At 64.1% G+C, this 15,888-nt stretch overlaps 5 protein-coding genes across 5 annotated transcripts; 4 read left to right on the plus strand and 1 right to left on the minus strand.

The window, feature by feature from the left end:
- Positions 1 to 241: 241 nt before the first annotated feature.
- On the plus strand, positions 242 to 1,829 carry Q8F55_000723 (uncharacterized protein; the record flags this gene model as incomplete). The annotated part of the gene is made up of 7 exons (XM_069349374.1): positions 242 to 304; positions 352 to 371; positions 411 to 431; positions 469 to 681; positions 718 to 810; positions 846 to 1,324; positions 1,369 to 1,829. 7 exons carry the CDS (start codon positions 242 to 244, stop codon positions 1,827 to 1,829), a joined length of 1,350 nt encoding a protein of 449 aa, XP_069212918.1.
- A 484-nt stretch (positions 1,830 to 2,313) lies between these two features.
- Positions 2,314 to 4,211, minus strand: PIN4 (Peptidyl-prolyl cis-trans isomerase pin4; the record flags this gene model as incomplete). Its single annotated transcript, XM_069349375.1, has 2 exons — positions 2,314 to 3,969; positions 4,020 to 4,211. 2 exons carry the CDS (start codon positions 4,209 to 4,211, stop codon positions 2,314 to 2,316), a joined length of 1,848 nt encoding a protein of 615 aa, XP_069212919.1.
- A 3,059-nt stretch (positions 4,212 to 7,270) lies between these two features.
- Q8F55_000725 (uncharacterized protein) lies at positions 7,271 to 9,447 on the plus strand (the record flags this gene model as incomplete). The annotated part of the gene is made up of 7 exons (XM_069349376.1): positions 7,271 to 7,593; positions 7,681 to 8,092; positions 8,138 to 8,358; positions 8,398 to 8,756; positions 8,806 to 8,975; positions 9,018 to 9,061; positions 9,126 to 9,447. 7 exons carry the CDS (start codon positions 7,271 to 7,273, stop codon positions 9,445 to 9,447), a joined length of 1,851 nt encoding a protein of 616 aa, XP_069212920.1.
- Positions 9,448 to 9,971: 524 nt separating this feature from the next.
- Positions 9,972 to 11,678, plus strand: Q8F55_000726 (uncharacterized protein; the record flags this gene model as incomplete). Its single annotated transcript, XM_069349377.1, has 4 exons — positions 9,972 to 9,992; positions 10,332 to 10,431; positions 11,572 to 11,611; positions 11,666 to 11,678. The coding sequence occupies 4 exons, from the start codon at positions 9,972 to 9,974 to the stop codon at positions 11,676 to 11,678; spliced, it is 174 nt and encodes a 57-aa protein (XP_069212921.1).
- A 1,229-nt stretch (positions 11,679 to 12,907) lies between these two features.
- On the plus strand, positions 12,908 to 15,667 carry gap1 (RasGAP protein; the record flags this gene model as incomplete). Its single annotated transcript, XM_069349378.1, has 6 exons — positions 12,908 to 13,579; positions 13,629 to 13,823; positions 13,927 to 14,580; positions 14,631 to 15,346; positions 15,392 to 15,596; positions 15,647 to 15,667. The coding sequence occupies 6 exons, from the start codon at positions 12,908 to 12,910 to the stop codon at positions 15,665 to 15,667; spliced, it is 2,463 nt and encodes an 820-aa protein (XP_069212922.1).
- Between the last annotated feature and the right edge of the window lie 221 nt (positions 15,668 to 15,888).

The following is a 15,888-nucleotide window of genomic DNA, read 5'->3' on the forward strand; positions in this document are numbered from 1 at the left end:
TGTTGACGGCGAACAACAACGCAGCGGAGTGCGCGTGCATCTCCGCGACGCGTCGATCACGGTTGTACCACGGCAGAGGTACATTGCGGAACCAATTCCCATTTACCCAGACTACTAATAAAGTAGTAATCGCCCAAATCGTCGGATTTCTATTCTCCAAGACCCACCCACCTCCACTGAACTTTCGATCGACGACCGCCCAACTTTGCATCTCGACTGTTACTCAACCGCCGCAGGAGAAATGACCCTCCCGCGCACGTTCTTTGACTTCACGGTCGGCGACAAGCCACTGGGGCGTGTAGTTGTGAGTGCCTCGCTTTTCCCGCCTTCCCTGCCCCGCTAACGACCCAGTTCGAGCTCTTCACTGATGTGTACGTCGGACGCTCTTCCTGTGCCTGCTGACCATCCAGCGTGCCCAAGACTGCCGAGAAGTGGGTAGCCTGCGCTCTATGTCTGCTAACCCACCAGTTTCCGCGCCCTCTCGACGGGCGAGAAGGGGCAGAGCGCGTCCGGCGCCACGCTCAGCTACAAGGGCAGCCCCGTCCACCGCGTCATCGACGGCTTCATGATCCAAGGCGGCGACTTCACCAAGCGCAACGGGTCCGGCGGCGAGAGCATCTACGGCGGCATGTTCAAGGACGAGCGGCTGTCGGGCGAGGGCACCGAGGTGGACCGGGAGGGGTGAGTCGCGATGCCTGCCGGGCACGCTGACGCCAGTCTCCTCGTCATGGCGAACCGCGGGCCCGACACCAACGGCTCGCAGTGGTTCATCACGCTGGCCGCGGCGCCGCACTTGACCGGCAAGCACGTGTACGTCTCCCCCACCGTCCCCCACTCACGCCCAGCGTCTTCGGCCGCGTCGTAGCGGGCATGGACCACATCCGCGCGATCGGCAAGCTCGAGACGGACGGGCGCGACCGGCCGCACTCGCCAGTGGTCGTCTCGCACGCCGGCGAGCTCGAGCTGCGCCGGCCCGCAGCGAGGCCGCGCACGCCGAGCGTGTCGTCCGACTCGGACTCGGAGGAGGAGCGGCGCCGGCGGCGCAAGGAGCGGCGGGAGCGCAAGGAGCGCGAGCGGGGTGAGCGGGGCGAGGAGAAGCGGCGGCGGCGGGACGAGCGGGACCGCTCGCGCTCGCCGCGGCGCTCGCGCTCGCCCCGGAAGGACGGCTCGCGCAAGGAGACGCTCGACGAGCTCGACGCGCGCCTCGAGCGAGAGGAGAAGGAGCGGCTCGAGGCCGCGCGGCGCGACAAGCTGTCGGATCTCAAGACGCAGATCGCGTCCGAGCGGCAGACGGTGCGCGAGTCCGGCGGCGTAGTGTACAAGGGTGCGTCAAGCTTCGTTGCCGCGTATCTCCAAGCTGACCCCCAGGCCGCGGCGCAATGCGATACCGCGACCCCGAGTCGCATCGTGCGCCGAATGACGGCTGGCGCGCCGTCGACAGCCGCCCGCGCCAGCGCCACAGGCTCAGCGGGGACCGGTGGGAGCGCGGCGCGGACGCGCGGCCACAGTTTGAGCGCTCGTCGCGCGCTGACATGGACCGGTGGGAGCGGGGCGGTGAGCGCGGGGCGAGGGATGTGGGCGGGGGTAGTGCGCTGGGGAGCCGGATTGGCGGCCGGGCGGACGATAGGGAGCACGACGAGCGCGAGCGCGATCGCGACGACCCCGCCCGCGCGCAGCGCGCCGGCGCGTGGCGGAGTGCCCGCCGCGACGAGTCTCCGCGCCGCGCCTCCCCACCTCCCCGCGACGACGACGAGCGCCGCGCCGTGAGCCCCGGCCCGCGCGCGCCCTCGCCCGCCGGCAGCGACATGCAGATGGACGGCGACGAGTAGTACTATGCATACATCGGGTGCCACTGCTGCACACGTCTGGCCCATTCCGCGCGTCAGGTCACACCCACCCGGCCACCGGACACTACGGCCCTTCCGGCCGGCTCGTGCCGGACCTGAGCCGTGCCGCGAGCCTGAGCCTAAGCCTGAGCCTGGCTGACCCTCAACCTCAACATGCCTCGCCTCGCCGTTGGAATCGCAATGTTTGTTGCTGTTTCTCACGCGTCCCGTCCCTCGGCTGCACTGTCCCACCCGGCGAACCTGCGCACTTCGTCGTAACCCTTCTCATCGCAATACAAGTACATATCCCTCCTGGCATTGGCACAGAGCTGTAGCTATAATGTTCAAGACGGGCTGTGGGTGGGTGATGAATGGCGTTGGAGTTGCGTGGGTGGTGGTGGTAGTATAATCCGTTTCTTGTCGTGGTCGTCACTCAGCGCCTGCGCCGGCTCTATAGGTGGAGCGTAAATGGCGGTCGCGTCCCGGCTCAGAGATCAAGCTCCTCGCGCGTGCGCGACGTTGCCGAGTCGTGCTCGTCCTCCTCGCTCACGCGACGTCCTAGTGCGAGCGCACCGGGGACACCGCGCAGCGAGCTCGAGATGGGTCGAATGGCGCCAGAGGCAAAGCCGCGCGACTCGCCGATCGGGCCGCGCGGGTTGCGCAGAGGCTGCGAGCTCGACTCGAGCGAAGTGCCGTCGGGCAATGACGCAGGCAGAGGAGGGACGGGCGGTGCGCCAACAGGTGTTCCAAAGAAGCTGTTGAAGGTGCCAGAGCCCAGGCCGTGGCCGTTGAGACGACGGCCATGCGAGGCTCCCATCGACGAGTAGTCGCGGCCAATGACGGCGCCACCTGCAGCTTCGGCGCGTAGGTTGCCGGATGAGCGCTGCGGCGTCAAGCTGCGCGCGGGGTCACGAGCAACCACAGGGCCGTTGAAGCCACGCAGGTCGGGCATCGACTTCTTGATCCGCAAGCCCGGGGCAGGATTGCCGTCGGGGTTGTGCGGGGCAAGGAAGCTCGTGGTCGTCGACGACTGCTGGGTTGGTGGCGGCGTATCCTTGGTAACAACAACATGCTTGGCATCGCCATCGCCCTTGGTGATGCTGGTGAGACCGAGCTTCTGGGCGACAAGGTGGACAATGCGGCGCTCGGTGGGCGAAAGGTTGCGCGACAGGGCGAGCTCATCCCGCATACGGTCCTCCTTGAACATGTAAACCATGTTGTAGATCCGCAGGTTGCCGGGGTCGTTGAGGTCAAGTGCGACAGGCAGATTGTCCGAGCTGTTTGACGTCGCCGAATGCGGTGGGCTATCCGAGGCGCCATCAAAGCTGAACTGGGGATGGTGGCCGTTGGCCCGCACCTGCTGCTGCAGCTGCTGGTGCTGGTGCTGTTGATGTTGCTGTTGCGACTGCTGCTGCTGCAAGGCGACGTTGACCGGCGGAACAGGCGGCGCGTCCTGCTGCTGTTGTTGTTGCGCCTGCGACTTTGCGACCGCGTCAATCTGCATGCTCTTCATGCGCTTGATGGCCTTCTCGCGCTCAATGCGGTCCTTCTCGCCGGGCTGCAGAACCTTCTTGTACTCGACGCGTAGCTTGCGACCCTGGACGTCGTACCCGTTGAGCGCGGCGACGACGCTCGCAGCCTCCTCTGGGGCACGGAAGTTTGCAAACGCCAATCCACGGAAGATGCCGTTGTCGTGGTGGTAGTTGAACGCGTAGGGCAGCGGTGCGCCGAGCGACTCGATAATGGCCAGGAGCGTCTCGCGGTTGACAGCAAAGGGGATGTTCTTGATCACAATGGCCGTGGGGATCACGTCATCATCGACAGCAGGCATGTACGGGGTACGCCACTGCGTCGGACGGGGCGGCATGGCCCCGAGCTGCTGTGATCCGAAAGGAGGGAGACCGCCGGCGTTGAAGCCAGGGGCGGCGCCAGCTGTTGCGAGCCCATAGCCGATCTGCGGGGGCGGCGATGGGGCCAGGCCAAACGGTTCCAGCTGGAAGGCGGGGAAGTATGGCTGGGCAGATGTCGCGCCCGACGTCGTCGACGACGGTGGCGAGAGGGTCGGCGGCGAGGACGCGTCGCGTCTGAACGAGTCGTATGGGTGGTTGAGGGACGAAGACTGTGGCTGCGGCTCAAACCATGCCTGGGTCAAGTGTCAGCAGTCTGCCGTCAGCGTCGGGCTGAGATGCTCACTGTTGGGATTCCCGACCGCGAGCCGCGCTTTGGGCTGCTCGTCCATCCGCGCGCCGGTTGGCCACCCGTCGGCGTCGACGCGGGGGGGCCAAAGACACCGTTGTAGGGGTACTCGGACTGAATGCCGTAAGGGGCGGGCGTGATGGACATTGCGTGCAGGCTCTGAAGAGGGGGCGAGTGCTGGTGGTTCATGCTGTAGGTAGGGGGAGTTCCGTGTGTGTGTGTTGTGGTGATTGTCGTCGTGTAGAATAGAATTTACGCTCGTTGCGGTCGTCACGGGGGAGGTCGTCTAGGAACGCGTGGGCATCGAAGCCGGCGTGACGAGCCGTGTCTTTGTTGATGTGTTTGTGGGGGCAGGGGTGGTTGGTGCAGCTTTGCAAGACGAGCAGCAGCTGGGGTTGAGCAAGAGGTGTTTGTGCGATTGATGGGTGTCAGATGCTGGAGTGGGGCGGGGGGGGGGGTTGGGTGATTGTTGGAGTGGTGGTGTGAGGGGGGGTCGAGTTGTTTGTGTGTGTGTGGAAGGGGGTGAGGGGGAGCGGGGAACAAGGTGAGGAGGGAGGGGTAGGAGTAGGATGAGATTTCGTTGATCGTAACAGTTGTCGTCCGTCGTCGTGATGCTTATTCTAGAGAAGATTAAACGATGTAGATGACGGAGAAGGGAGAAGGAGGAGGAAGGAGAGAGAGAGAGAGGAGGGAGAGGGAGGAGGGAAGGAAAGAAGAAGAAGAATAGGAGTGGAGGGATCGAGCGAGGCTCGGGGCGGACAATTGGAATCAAAAGGTAATGAAAGAAGGTGGAAGCGGTGACAAAACGGTGACCGACTGTGACCCAACAAACCAAACCGCGGGGGCAACAAGTTGACTGACTGCACTCGACCAACCAGCCAGCCAGCCAGCCAGCAAGCCAGGCAGCCACTACAAATGGGGGCAGGGGGTCGATGGGGTGAGGCGCAGGCAGGGCGGCGACAGCGGCGGCGGCGGCGGGGGGTACAGGGCGCGCGCGCGACAAAGGTCGGCCAAAGGGCTGCGCCGCTGGGTTGCAGGGCGAGGCGTCGGCGTCGCGGCGCGCTCCTGCTGCTACCTCGTGCACATACATTGCGACCTGGCACCTGGTTTTCGGGCCAAACAGCGGGCGGGGCGGCGGGTTGCGGGCGGGCGGCAGCGGCAGCGGCGGCGCGTGTGCCTGTGCGCATCCGTCTCCCTGGTGCATTGTGCTTGCAGCTCGCTGGCCCATGCGGAGCAAGCGTCGGTCGTCAGTCGTCGTCGTCGTCGCTCGTCGCCCGTCGCCTCGTCCTTGTCCCTATCCCGACCATTACCTAATACACCTATTCCTATTCTCCTGCATCAAACCTTGTTTTTTTTTTTTACAAGGGTGCCGCCTGCTCGACTTGCGACGCATTTGTTTGGGCCGTTTTACGCATTTTGTCCCACCCACCCAGCCAGCCCTGCTGTGCACTCGCCACTGTCGCCAACCCTTACTACTGGCCCTCGCCTCCCCAACGAGTGTGACGTTTGTTAATGGCTGGCAGGATTCAACAAACTCGCTTGTGCTTCACATTGACACCAGTCAGCCCCCTCCGCTGGCCTGGAACCTCGGCCATGTGCAGCAGCTATCTGCACGCGCGATCTGCACTACTGTCGATGCACGCGCGAGGCCGGCCCGATGACATCAGTCGATCCAGTAGCTGGCGGCTGGCACTGTTGACTGCCTGCCGGTTGGCGCGTCCCAGGGCATTTGCTTCCGAGTAGATCTCGAGCTCCCTCACTACCTCAAGATCAGACCAGTGAGGGGAATGTCGACAGCGACGCGACGTCGATCAGAGCCCAAGGGAGCCAGCGATTCCCACAAAGATACTCACCAACGCGTCGGGGTGGCAGCTGGCTCTGGCCGTGGCCCTCAGGGCTCGCTGGGACACCGGTGGATCGAGCACGGCGCTGCCAGGCCCGAGCTGCCTTCCCTCGCCGTCATCTCAAGCGACGCGATGCGGCCGCAGTCGTGCCCACACCCGCCCTCTGCAACGTGTACGCGCACCATGCGCGATGCACCACGTCACACCCGTGGCACGGCCCGAGATCAGATAGAATGTCGTAAACCGCGCGCGCGCATGTGGGAATCGCGCGTGACGACGCGACGTGCACGAGGCTCGTTCTCGGCACAGGACGGCGGGCCTGCCCACCTTGTCTTGGCAGACGCGCGAGTCTGAGCAGTCGCTTCGAGTTTGGGACTTGGCCGATGCAGCAACGCCATGCTGCCGCGACTCAGATGCGCGCTTGCTGGAGCAAGCGCTGCACGAGATCAGATCCCAAAAGACACTGCGGCTTGCTGATCCCCGTCGTGGCGTCGGATGGTGTGCGGCGCGCCGGTGCGAGCAGGCTGTCCGCTCGGCTTGCACCAGTGCAGACGGACAGAAGCGACACGGTGCATCGGCGCTGGCTGGCGGTGACGGCCTGCGCCACAGCGTCCACCGCCACGCTCCGCACGCACCGTGCGCCGCTCGATACACTGCCCCCATGTTGTCTGATGCACGAGCCGCACCGGTCGCATGCGTGCGCTCTCTGCTCAACCTCACTGCCTTGCACCGAGCCGCGTCTCTCTCTCACCGTCTCCCAACCTCCCTTTATCAACATTGACTCTGTCAGTGTTTCACCCATCTCGACCCCCCACCCAACCACTGCCGCCGAACCCCAAGTCACGTGCTTGTCGCGGCCGCCATGCCGCTGCGTTCCCCCCACGTCCCTCAGCGTTCCGCGTCTGCGTCATCAGCCTTCCCCCCGCCTCCGCAACGACATCAGTCACTGTCAGGGTACCCACCGTACGGATCGTGGCACCAGCAGCACCAGCAGTGAGTAGTAGTAGTAGTGGCCACTGCAGCCAGTCCACACCGCCTTGCCTTGCCCCCCCCCCTTGCCGCCCGCCCACCCAGCCAATCCACCGCCCCCTGGCTTTGGGCAATGACCGCTTGGCGTCGCGCCTTGGCCATCCGTCATCCTCCCCTTACGCCCCTTGCCCACCGCCCCGTCATCACACAGTCATCCCCCTTCCCCCCACGCCACGCTTCGTCACTGGGCTCACCCACCCGCCCACTACTTATCCGCATCCATCCATCCACAGGCAACAATCCGCAAACTACACTCCTCCTCCTCCTCCTCAACGCTCAAACACCTACCACTACTACCAACAACCACAACAGCCAGCAGCACCTCCCCCGGTCTACTCACCCTACACACCCTACCCCCCAGCCCAAAGACAAAACATGGGCCTCGCTTCAAAGCTCGCCGCCGCCCAGGCGGCCGGCGGCGCGCCCGGCGGCGCTCCCGGCGCTCCCCCCGCTGGCCAGTATGGCGCTCCGGCCCCCGGCGCTCCCCCTGCCGGCCAGTACGGCGCTCCCCCCGCTGGTGGCGCCCCCGGCCAGTACGGCGCTCCTCCTCCCCCCGGCCAGCAGCCCGGTCAGTACGGCCAGCCCCCCCAGCAGTATGGCCAGCAGCAGCCCGGCCAGTACGGTGCCCCCCCTGGTCAGCAGCAGTACGGCCAGCAGCCCCCCGGCCAGTACGGCCAGCCCCCTGTCCCTGGTGGTCGGTGAGTGATGATGTGGCAGTGGATTGACCCGTCGAATCTACTGGCCGATTGATGGATGGATGGCCTAGGGCTGACGCCGATCCACAGTCCAGGCCAGCCCGGTGCGCCTGGTGCTCCTGGTGCTCCTGGCCAGCAGCCCGGTCAGTATGGCGCTCCCCCCGGCCAGCAGCAGTATGGCCAGCAGCCTGGCCAGTACGGTGCTCCCCCCGGCCAGCAGCCTGGCCAGTACGGCCAGCCCCCACAGCAGCAGTACGGTCAGCAGCCCGGACAGTACGGCCAGCCCCCGCAGCAGCAGTACGGCCAGCAGCCCGGCCAGTACGGCGGTGCCCCCGGCCAGCAGCAGTACGGTCAGCAGCCTGGCCAGTACGGTGGTGCCCCTCCTGGCGGCGCCGGCCAGTACGGTGCTCGCCCGCCCGCCCCCGGTGCCGGTGGTGCCCCAGTCGGCGCGCCGCTCAACCCCCAGGTCGTGCTCCCGCTCCTCCAGCAGTGTGTTCAGGACGTAAGTTTGCGGTTGCTGAAGATGGAGCACTGCTGACCCCTCCAGCAACACATCCAGGCCTTCTACCCGCCCGGTTCGCTCGAGCCCATTGCGCAGCGCGTTGCCCAGTCTGGCGTGATTGACAAGATCGCCACCGAGTGGCGCATGCCCAAGGAGCTCGCGATGGACCTCGTCAAGCTGTCGCTCTTCGACTTTATCCTCTATGTTGACGACTCGGGCTCGATGGCGTTCGAGGAGGGTGGCGAGCGTATCGACGACCTCAAGCTGTGAGTAGCCGGCGTTGCGGGCGGTGCTGATCGGCCCAGTATCCTTTCCAAGGTCGCCTTTGCCACGTCGCTGTTTGACGCCGATGGCATCTCGGTCCGCTTCATGAACTCGAACACCCAGGGTGACCACATCACGACCGAGGCGCAGGCGACTCAGCTCGTCAGCCAGGTCAAGTTCTCTGGCCTCACGCCCCTCGGCACCTCGCTTTGGAACAAGGTCATCCAGCCCATGGTCCTCGGCCCCGCCCGTGCCAACCAGCTCCAGAAGCCCGTCGTTGTCATCGCCATCACGGACGGCACGCCCGCCGGCGAGAACCGCGATGAGATCTTCAACGTCATCCAGCGTACCGACCGCGAGCTCAGCTCGACTCGTTACGGCCGTGACGCCATCTCGTACCGTGAGTAGGCCGTGGAAACACACTGAGCGGCGGCTGACACCTGTGGCAGAGTTTGCGCAGGTCGGAAACGACACCAAGGCGCAGGCGTTCCTCGAGACGCTCGACAGCCACCCCGTCGTCGGCAACCTCGTCGACTGCACGTCCAACTTTGAGGTCGAACAGGCCGAGATGATGCGCAAGGGTGGTGTCGACCTTACGCCCGAGCTTTGGCTCGTCAAGGTGAGTTGCTGACGACTGGCGAGTGCGTCGCTGACATTGCAGCTCCTGATGGGTCCCATTGACTCGTCGTACGACAGCAAGGACGAGTAAGCAACCAGTGTGTGCACCAGCATGCACCTATCCATTGTGCCGTATCTCATCACTCGACAGGAACGGCGGTGGATTCGTGGCGACGCTGGTGCATCACTACAAGCCTGGTGGCGGTACGCCTGGTGGGCCTGGTGGGCCGGGTGGACCTGGTGGGTTCGGCGGTGGACCCGGTGGCCCTCCTCCTGGTCCCCCTGGACAGGGCTACAACCAGAGCTATGGTGGTGGTGGTGGCGGTGGATATGGTGGGCCTGGTGGGCCCGGCGGTGGAGGTTATGGTGGTCCTGGTGGTGGAAGTTATGGCGGTCCTGGTGGGCCGGGCGGTTACGGCGGGCCTGGTGGACCTGGTGGTCCCGGTGGTCCTGGCGGCCCCCCGCGCTACTAGTGGCTCGGTGATGGTAGCAGTGTGAAGCAATGGACGTGGTATGGAATACAAGATGAATGTGGTTGCGATGGACCGAGGCGCTGTGGCAACGTCGTTGGCAGTGGCGGCGGGTGAGGTGCGCGACGTCGGGCTTTGGCGCCGAGGTGCAAAGTACGAAGTACGAATCATCTTGGCGCCAACGGGGGTCGTCCTCGTCGAGCTCCTTGTCCATTCTGAGAGGCGGTCGCACGAGCGTGGCAGTGGCATGGCAGTGGCAGCTGGCGGTGGCAGCGCGGCACGCGACGACGGCTGGCAATCGACGAGGCGCAAGTTGGCAGATACAAGCGTGTATCCCGGCCACCCGCACCGAAGCGTACGCTGCGCCCATGCACAATGTCGGGCAGCAACGTTGGCTCGATGCTACAGGTTGAGCGCTCATTAGAAACCGAGGGCCAGGCCGGCGCGACCGTGGGAAAGCGGCCCAGAGCGCAAAACACTCTGACCTCACTTTTCGACGCACCACTACTCTCCACACAACAATCAACATGGGTGGACGTCAAGGTGAGGTATACGGAGAGATGGGGCTGACAAGCAGGTGGAAAGGGTGCGTGCGGTGCTAGCGGTGTGCGTGTGGAGGGATACTGACCCCGGGCTAAGCCAAGCCGCTCAAGGTGGGTGGAGTGGTGTGTCTCCGCTCGATGCTGATGTCGTTTCTTCCTCTCTCTCTGCTGCTCACGGCTACTGTCTCCTCATCGACGCCGCTCTAACACGCACGACTGCGCTCCCGAACGGCATGCTCGGCCCTGTTTGTCGAATTCGCTCCCGACCCGACCGTCGACCGGACCTTCCGGTCCCACCCTCGACCTCCTCGATACCCTTCCGACCCCCACCCTCCACGTCCACAGGCTCCCAAGAAGGAAAAGAAGGAGCTGGACGACGACGACAAGGCGTTTCTCGAGCGCAAGAAGGCCGAGCAGGCCGAGCTCAAGGCCGCTGCTGCGAAGGGTGAGTGGTTGGTTGGCTGGTTGGATGGTTGGTTGGATGGTTGGGTGGTTTTTTGGGTGGTTGGTTGGTTTTTCGGCTGGCTGGTTGGTTTTGGAAGCGGCGAACGTTCAAAGAGCTGGGGGAAGCGCTCTGGAGAGCGGGCGAGAGCTCTGCGCGCGGCGAGTTGGGGGCAGGACGTGCCCGGCTGTCCCGGCTGCCCCCTGCCGCTCGGCGCTGTGACCGTGGGTGGGACGGCGGGGAGGATGACTGCTGGCGCTGCTATGACCTGCTCGCCACTGCGATGGCCTGTCCGTCGCTACCATGGCCTGCTCGTCGCTTTGCTTGCCGGCTGCCGCAGTGTCGCGTGATACCTTGCCCGTCGGTGCGACGTCCTGCCGCGTACGGTGGTGCGGCAACAGCGTGGGGCCTTCCACGACAGCAAGTCGCGCTGGGCGCGCCGGTCACGCCTCCTGCCCGCTGCGCGGCTGGGCTGTTGGGCCCTGGACAGACGAGTGACTACTGTCGCTCGCCGTGGCCAACTCGTCGCGGGGTGGCACGATACCGCTGCCCCTTGGCCCGACGTGTTGCAGTGTTGGGGACTGCCGGGGACGCCCTCGGCGTGACGTCGAAGCCGTGTCGTCGGCATTGCTACCGCCATACGCGTACATGTGGGCCGTGTCATAGCCACTGTCTGCTACAAGCAGTCCACAACTGCGGCGTCTTCGGCAGCGTTGTGGCGGTCTGGTGACGTGAGCAGTGTGGCTGTCGGATGATGCCAGGGGGGTGGGCATTGCTGTACCCCCATCTGCCACGCTCTCGCTGTGTGCATGCCGATACACGCGCCCCTGGCGACCTCGGTCGTCGCCCACCCCGCTGCCGATCGGCCCACACCGGCCACACCGGCCACACCGGCGACTGCCGGAGGGTTGTCACCTACCCACGCGCCGTCACGGTGCACGAGCCTGACGCGTGGGCGGGATCTGGCGCCGGCCGGCGGGTGTGGCCCAAGCGTGGCGGCTGGCATGGAGGGCACAAGCGATTATGTTTAGCGGGTGCGGGAGTCCCGTTCCGCGGCGTTGGATCAGTCTGCAGAGGGGCTGGAGGGTTTCTCGAAGCCGTCGTGTTTTCATGTTTGTGTACAGAATGTTCTGACGGGTACAGCTGCGGGCAAGGGCCCCATGGGTGGCGCTGGCATCAAGAAGTGAGTTGCGAGGAGAGAAGTAGACGCGTGAGGATGGTCTCGCTGACGATTCAGGTCGAAGAAGTAGGAGGTGACTCGCTCTTTGACGGCATGCCGTATGCATTTGTTTATGGTTGCGGGTGGGTGGTTGTGGTGCCGGTGACTGCTGCTGCTGCGTCCTGGCCAATGTCTCGCCAATACGCACGCTTAAAGGTGTAGGTCGCCCACCCCCTTAGGGGATGGAACAAGGACGCCTTCTAATGGACGAGGGGTTGAAGGGGTTGGACTGGCAGAATTACCCTGGGCGCCTGCCTCTTTGGGGCAAACTGGGTGAAAACGGCGACAGGCGCCGAGGCCAAGTTACGTTTTCACAGCGGCGCCGTTAATAGAGAGGGCAAAGGCCAGGCGAGGGCGAGGGCGAGGGCGAGGCAGGCAGGCAGGCAAGCCATGCACCAGTAGCAAGCAGACCCCGCGCCGCGCCGCGCCGCCGTCGGAATCGCGTGCACCCATGTTATCGTGGTCGCCGTGGTCGTCGTGGTGGCGAGTGAGGTTGCGCGCGCGCGCCGCAGCCGCAGACGCAGGCAAGGGCCGAGCAGAGGTAAAGCCGTGTCGAAGCAGATCCGTCTCGCATGACATGCACACGTCGTCGTCGTCGTACTTTTGTTCTCTGAGCCTTGCGTCTACTTGAAACATTGCAGCCGTTGGCCGTTGGAAAGAGAAAGCGACTGCGCGCGCGAGCTTGCACTCTGCGCGTCTCGACCAACTCGCACTCGTCCACTCGACAGTCTTCCCTCCACGACAGTCGGTCCAATTCATACATCGACCTCTTCCCACTACACTCCCATCACTCAACCCGCCCCGGCACGCACCGGCACGCACAAAGGGAACCCCCAGCCCAGCCCACCACCACCGCCCTCCCCCCTCGCCGACGTCGCGTGCGCTCGGCCCCTCGCCCTCGCCCGCCCGCCCACGCCGCCCCGCCGCCGCTGCTCACGCCAGCCGCCGCAGAGCTCGAGCCCTCGGCGCACACGCTCAACCCTTTTCCTTCCCCCACGCTCTCTGTGGGCTGGCCGAGGGTCGCGATCGATCAGACAAGGACAAGGACAGGCAGACACGCGCCGGCACGACCGCCTCGCACACGCCTCGCACACAACTGCGACTCTTGTCTCCACGACACATTGCACACAACTGCACACACACCACGCGTCGCCGCCGCCGCTCATCGCATCGCCCCAGCTCCCATCACTCAACCCGGCCTCCCGCCCCGCCGTCACACTTTAGCGCTGCCTCTGGCGCTGATCGATGGCCGCGCTAACCATGACTGCTCCGGGCACGCCAGTCTCGCCGCTCGGCACGCTGGCCGCCGGGACATCCTCGACTCCGTCGTTACCCTCGACCATTGCCGCTGTCGCCGCCGCGCCCAAAGGCCCCGGCGGCCGGCCCGCGACGTCGGCGGGCGCGCCTGGCGCCGACCCCCAAGGCTCTGGCGCTGGCTCCGGCTCCCCGACCAGAAGAATAACCAACAGGATGACAAACCGCTACAGCGTCAACGCCATGTACTCGCTCGCGGCAGAGCAAGACGTCGAGGTCGAGGACGAGCTCGCCCGCGCGCAGAAGCGTCTCCGCGACCTCAAGACGCGCATCAGTAGCCAGAGCAAGAAGAACTTTGTCCTCGAACGCGACGTCCGATACCTCGACTCGCGCATTGGCCTGCTCATCCAGAACCGTATCGCCGCAGACGAGAAGCGTCAAGTACAAGAGACGCTCGAGGATGTCGCCGAGGAGGGAGGGGCCTTCCCCGACTCGCGCAAGCTGTCACAATACAGCAACCTCTTCTTCCTCCTCCAGTCCGAGCCACGGCACGTCGCCTCATTGTGTCGCTTGGTATCCTTAACCGAGATCGACACGCTACTCCAGACGGTCATGTTCACGCTGTACGGAAACCAGTACGAGCAGCGTGAAGAGCACTTGCTCCTCACAATGTTCCAGGTGAGTGGAGGAGCGAGCCCGCGCACACGACACTGACCACGCACTACAGAGTGTCCTTGCTGCGCAGTTTGAGAGCACCACCGAGTTTGGCTCGCTCCTCCGCGCCAACACGCCCGTCTCGCGCATGATGACAACCTACACGCGCCGAGGGCCCGGTCAGGCCTACTTGAAGGACGTCCTGTCGGAGCGGATCAACTCGCTCATTGGGCACAAGGATCTCAACCTCGAGATCAACCCACTCAAGGTGAGAGAGCGCTCATAGTGCCCGGTGCGCCACCGTCCCAGCACGGGCCGCATTCCGCGCACTCGCTTGCCTTGTCCCAGCGGCCAGTGCTAACGCCTGCCAGGTGTACGAGCAAATGATCCAGCAGATCGAGGAGGACACGGGCGCCCTGCCGCCGTCGCTGCCGCGTGGTGTCCCCGCCGAGGTGGCGGCCGCCAATGTCGACGTCCAGGCCATTATCCAGCCTCGTCTCACAATGCTCATGGAAATCGCAGACACCTTCTTGGCAACCATCATGGACTCGATCGAGCTCGTGCCCTATGGTATCCGCTGGATCTGCAAGCAGATTCGTTCTCTGACGAGACGAAAGTACCCCGACGCGTCGGACGCGTCCATGTGCTCGCTCATCGGCGGCTTCTTCTTCCTCCGGTTCATCAACCCATCCATTGTCACGCCCCAGGCCTACATGCTCGTCATGGAAACCCCCGCCAGACACCCCCGGAGAACGTTGACATTAATCGCCAAAATGCTCCAGAACCTGGCCAACAAGCCAAGTTACTCCAAGGAGGAGTACATGATGTCGCTCAACCCCTTTGTTGAGCAGAACAAGATGATGATCAACCAGTTCCTCAACAACCTCTGCGAGGTCGGCGACTTTTACGAGTCTCTCGAGATGGACCAGTACATGGCCCTGACAAAGAAGGATCTCTCAATCAACATTACCCTCAACGAACTGTACAACACACACGCCCTGTTCCAGCATCACATTGACACCTTGGTAGGTGCCTGGCGGCGCTGGCGTTACCGGCCCGTGACTAACTCTCACAGTCACTCAACGACCGTCATCACTTGCGGGTACTCCTCGACGAGCTTGGACCAGCACCAGCCCAAGTACCACGTGCAGAGAACAAGGGCTTCCCCTTGTCCCTCTACTCGCGCTGGGAGACGCCAATCCAGGACCTGTCAACAGCCCTCGTGTCGGACAGTGTCACGCAAAACGACCTGCATTTCATGGAAACAAAGTCCATCTTTGTCCAGCTCTTGCGCTCCATGCCCCAGCTCGCCGACAGAAGACCCATCGACCTGCCCGCTCTGGCAGAGCGCGCAGCCACGTCCAAGGACCCTGTGCTCGTCCGCCGTGGTATCAAGGTCCAGAACCTGCTCTCCGAGCTCGAGATTGCCGGTGTTGTCGACAAGGCCGACCAGTACAAGATCCTGCAGGACGAAGTGTCCATGGAAATGGTCCACCTCGGCAACGCTCGCGAAAAGGTCGTCCTCGAGACGCGTTCGCTTGAAGCCGTGTACCGCACCATCTGTGACCACAACAACTACCTCCGGTCACAGATTGAGCAGTACAAGGCATACCTCGTCAACTCGCGCATGATGATGGCCAAGGACAAGGGAGCGGGTGGCGTCGGCGTCGTCAGCGTCAACGGCAAGGAGAGAAAGCTCGGCCGTGCGCAATCGCTCGGCCCATACCGCTTCACGCACTCGCAGTTTGAGAAGGAGGGCATTATCATGGAGAGCAACGTGCCGGAGAACAGGTGAGTTGGACATGGCCAAACCAGGGTTCTGTACTAACGCCCCAGGCGCGCAAACATCTTCTTCAACATTGCATCCCCCACGCCCGGGACGTTCCTCATTGCGCTCCACTTCAAGGGGCGTGAAAAGCCCATTCTCGAGATGGACCTCAAGATTGACGACCTCCTCGAGAAGCAAAAGGACAATGACGCCACGCTCGACCTCGAGTATGTCCAGCTCAACGTGCCCAAGGTGTTGGCACTCTTCAACAAGGTGAGTGGCGTTGGCGGACAGAGCGTCGGGCCCTGCTAACGCGGTCTCAGCTATTCGCAAAGCGCAAGTAGCACCCCCACCTCGTCTCCTGATCCCGGTTGTTTTCATGGCTCCCTTGTCACCCGTCACCCACCTGTCGTATTCCCAGCCCCCTCTTGATACCCCGTATACCCTTCCTCGGTCGACAAACACACTCGGCCGTCCATAGTCTTCGGTTGCTGCGGTAGAGGCGGCGCGCTGCGCGCATTGTCGCGATATGTACTCGTCATTGAATGGGCGGCGGTGCATGTGG

The sequence above is a fragment of the Vanrija albida genome (assembly GCF_041260175.1).
Source record: "Vanrija albida strain AlHP1 chromosome Unknown contig_1, whole genome shotgun sequence".
Lineage (NCBI taxonomy): Eukaryota > Fungi > Basidiomycota > Tremellomycetes > Trichosporonales > Trichosporonaceae > Vanrija > Vanrija albida.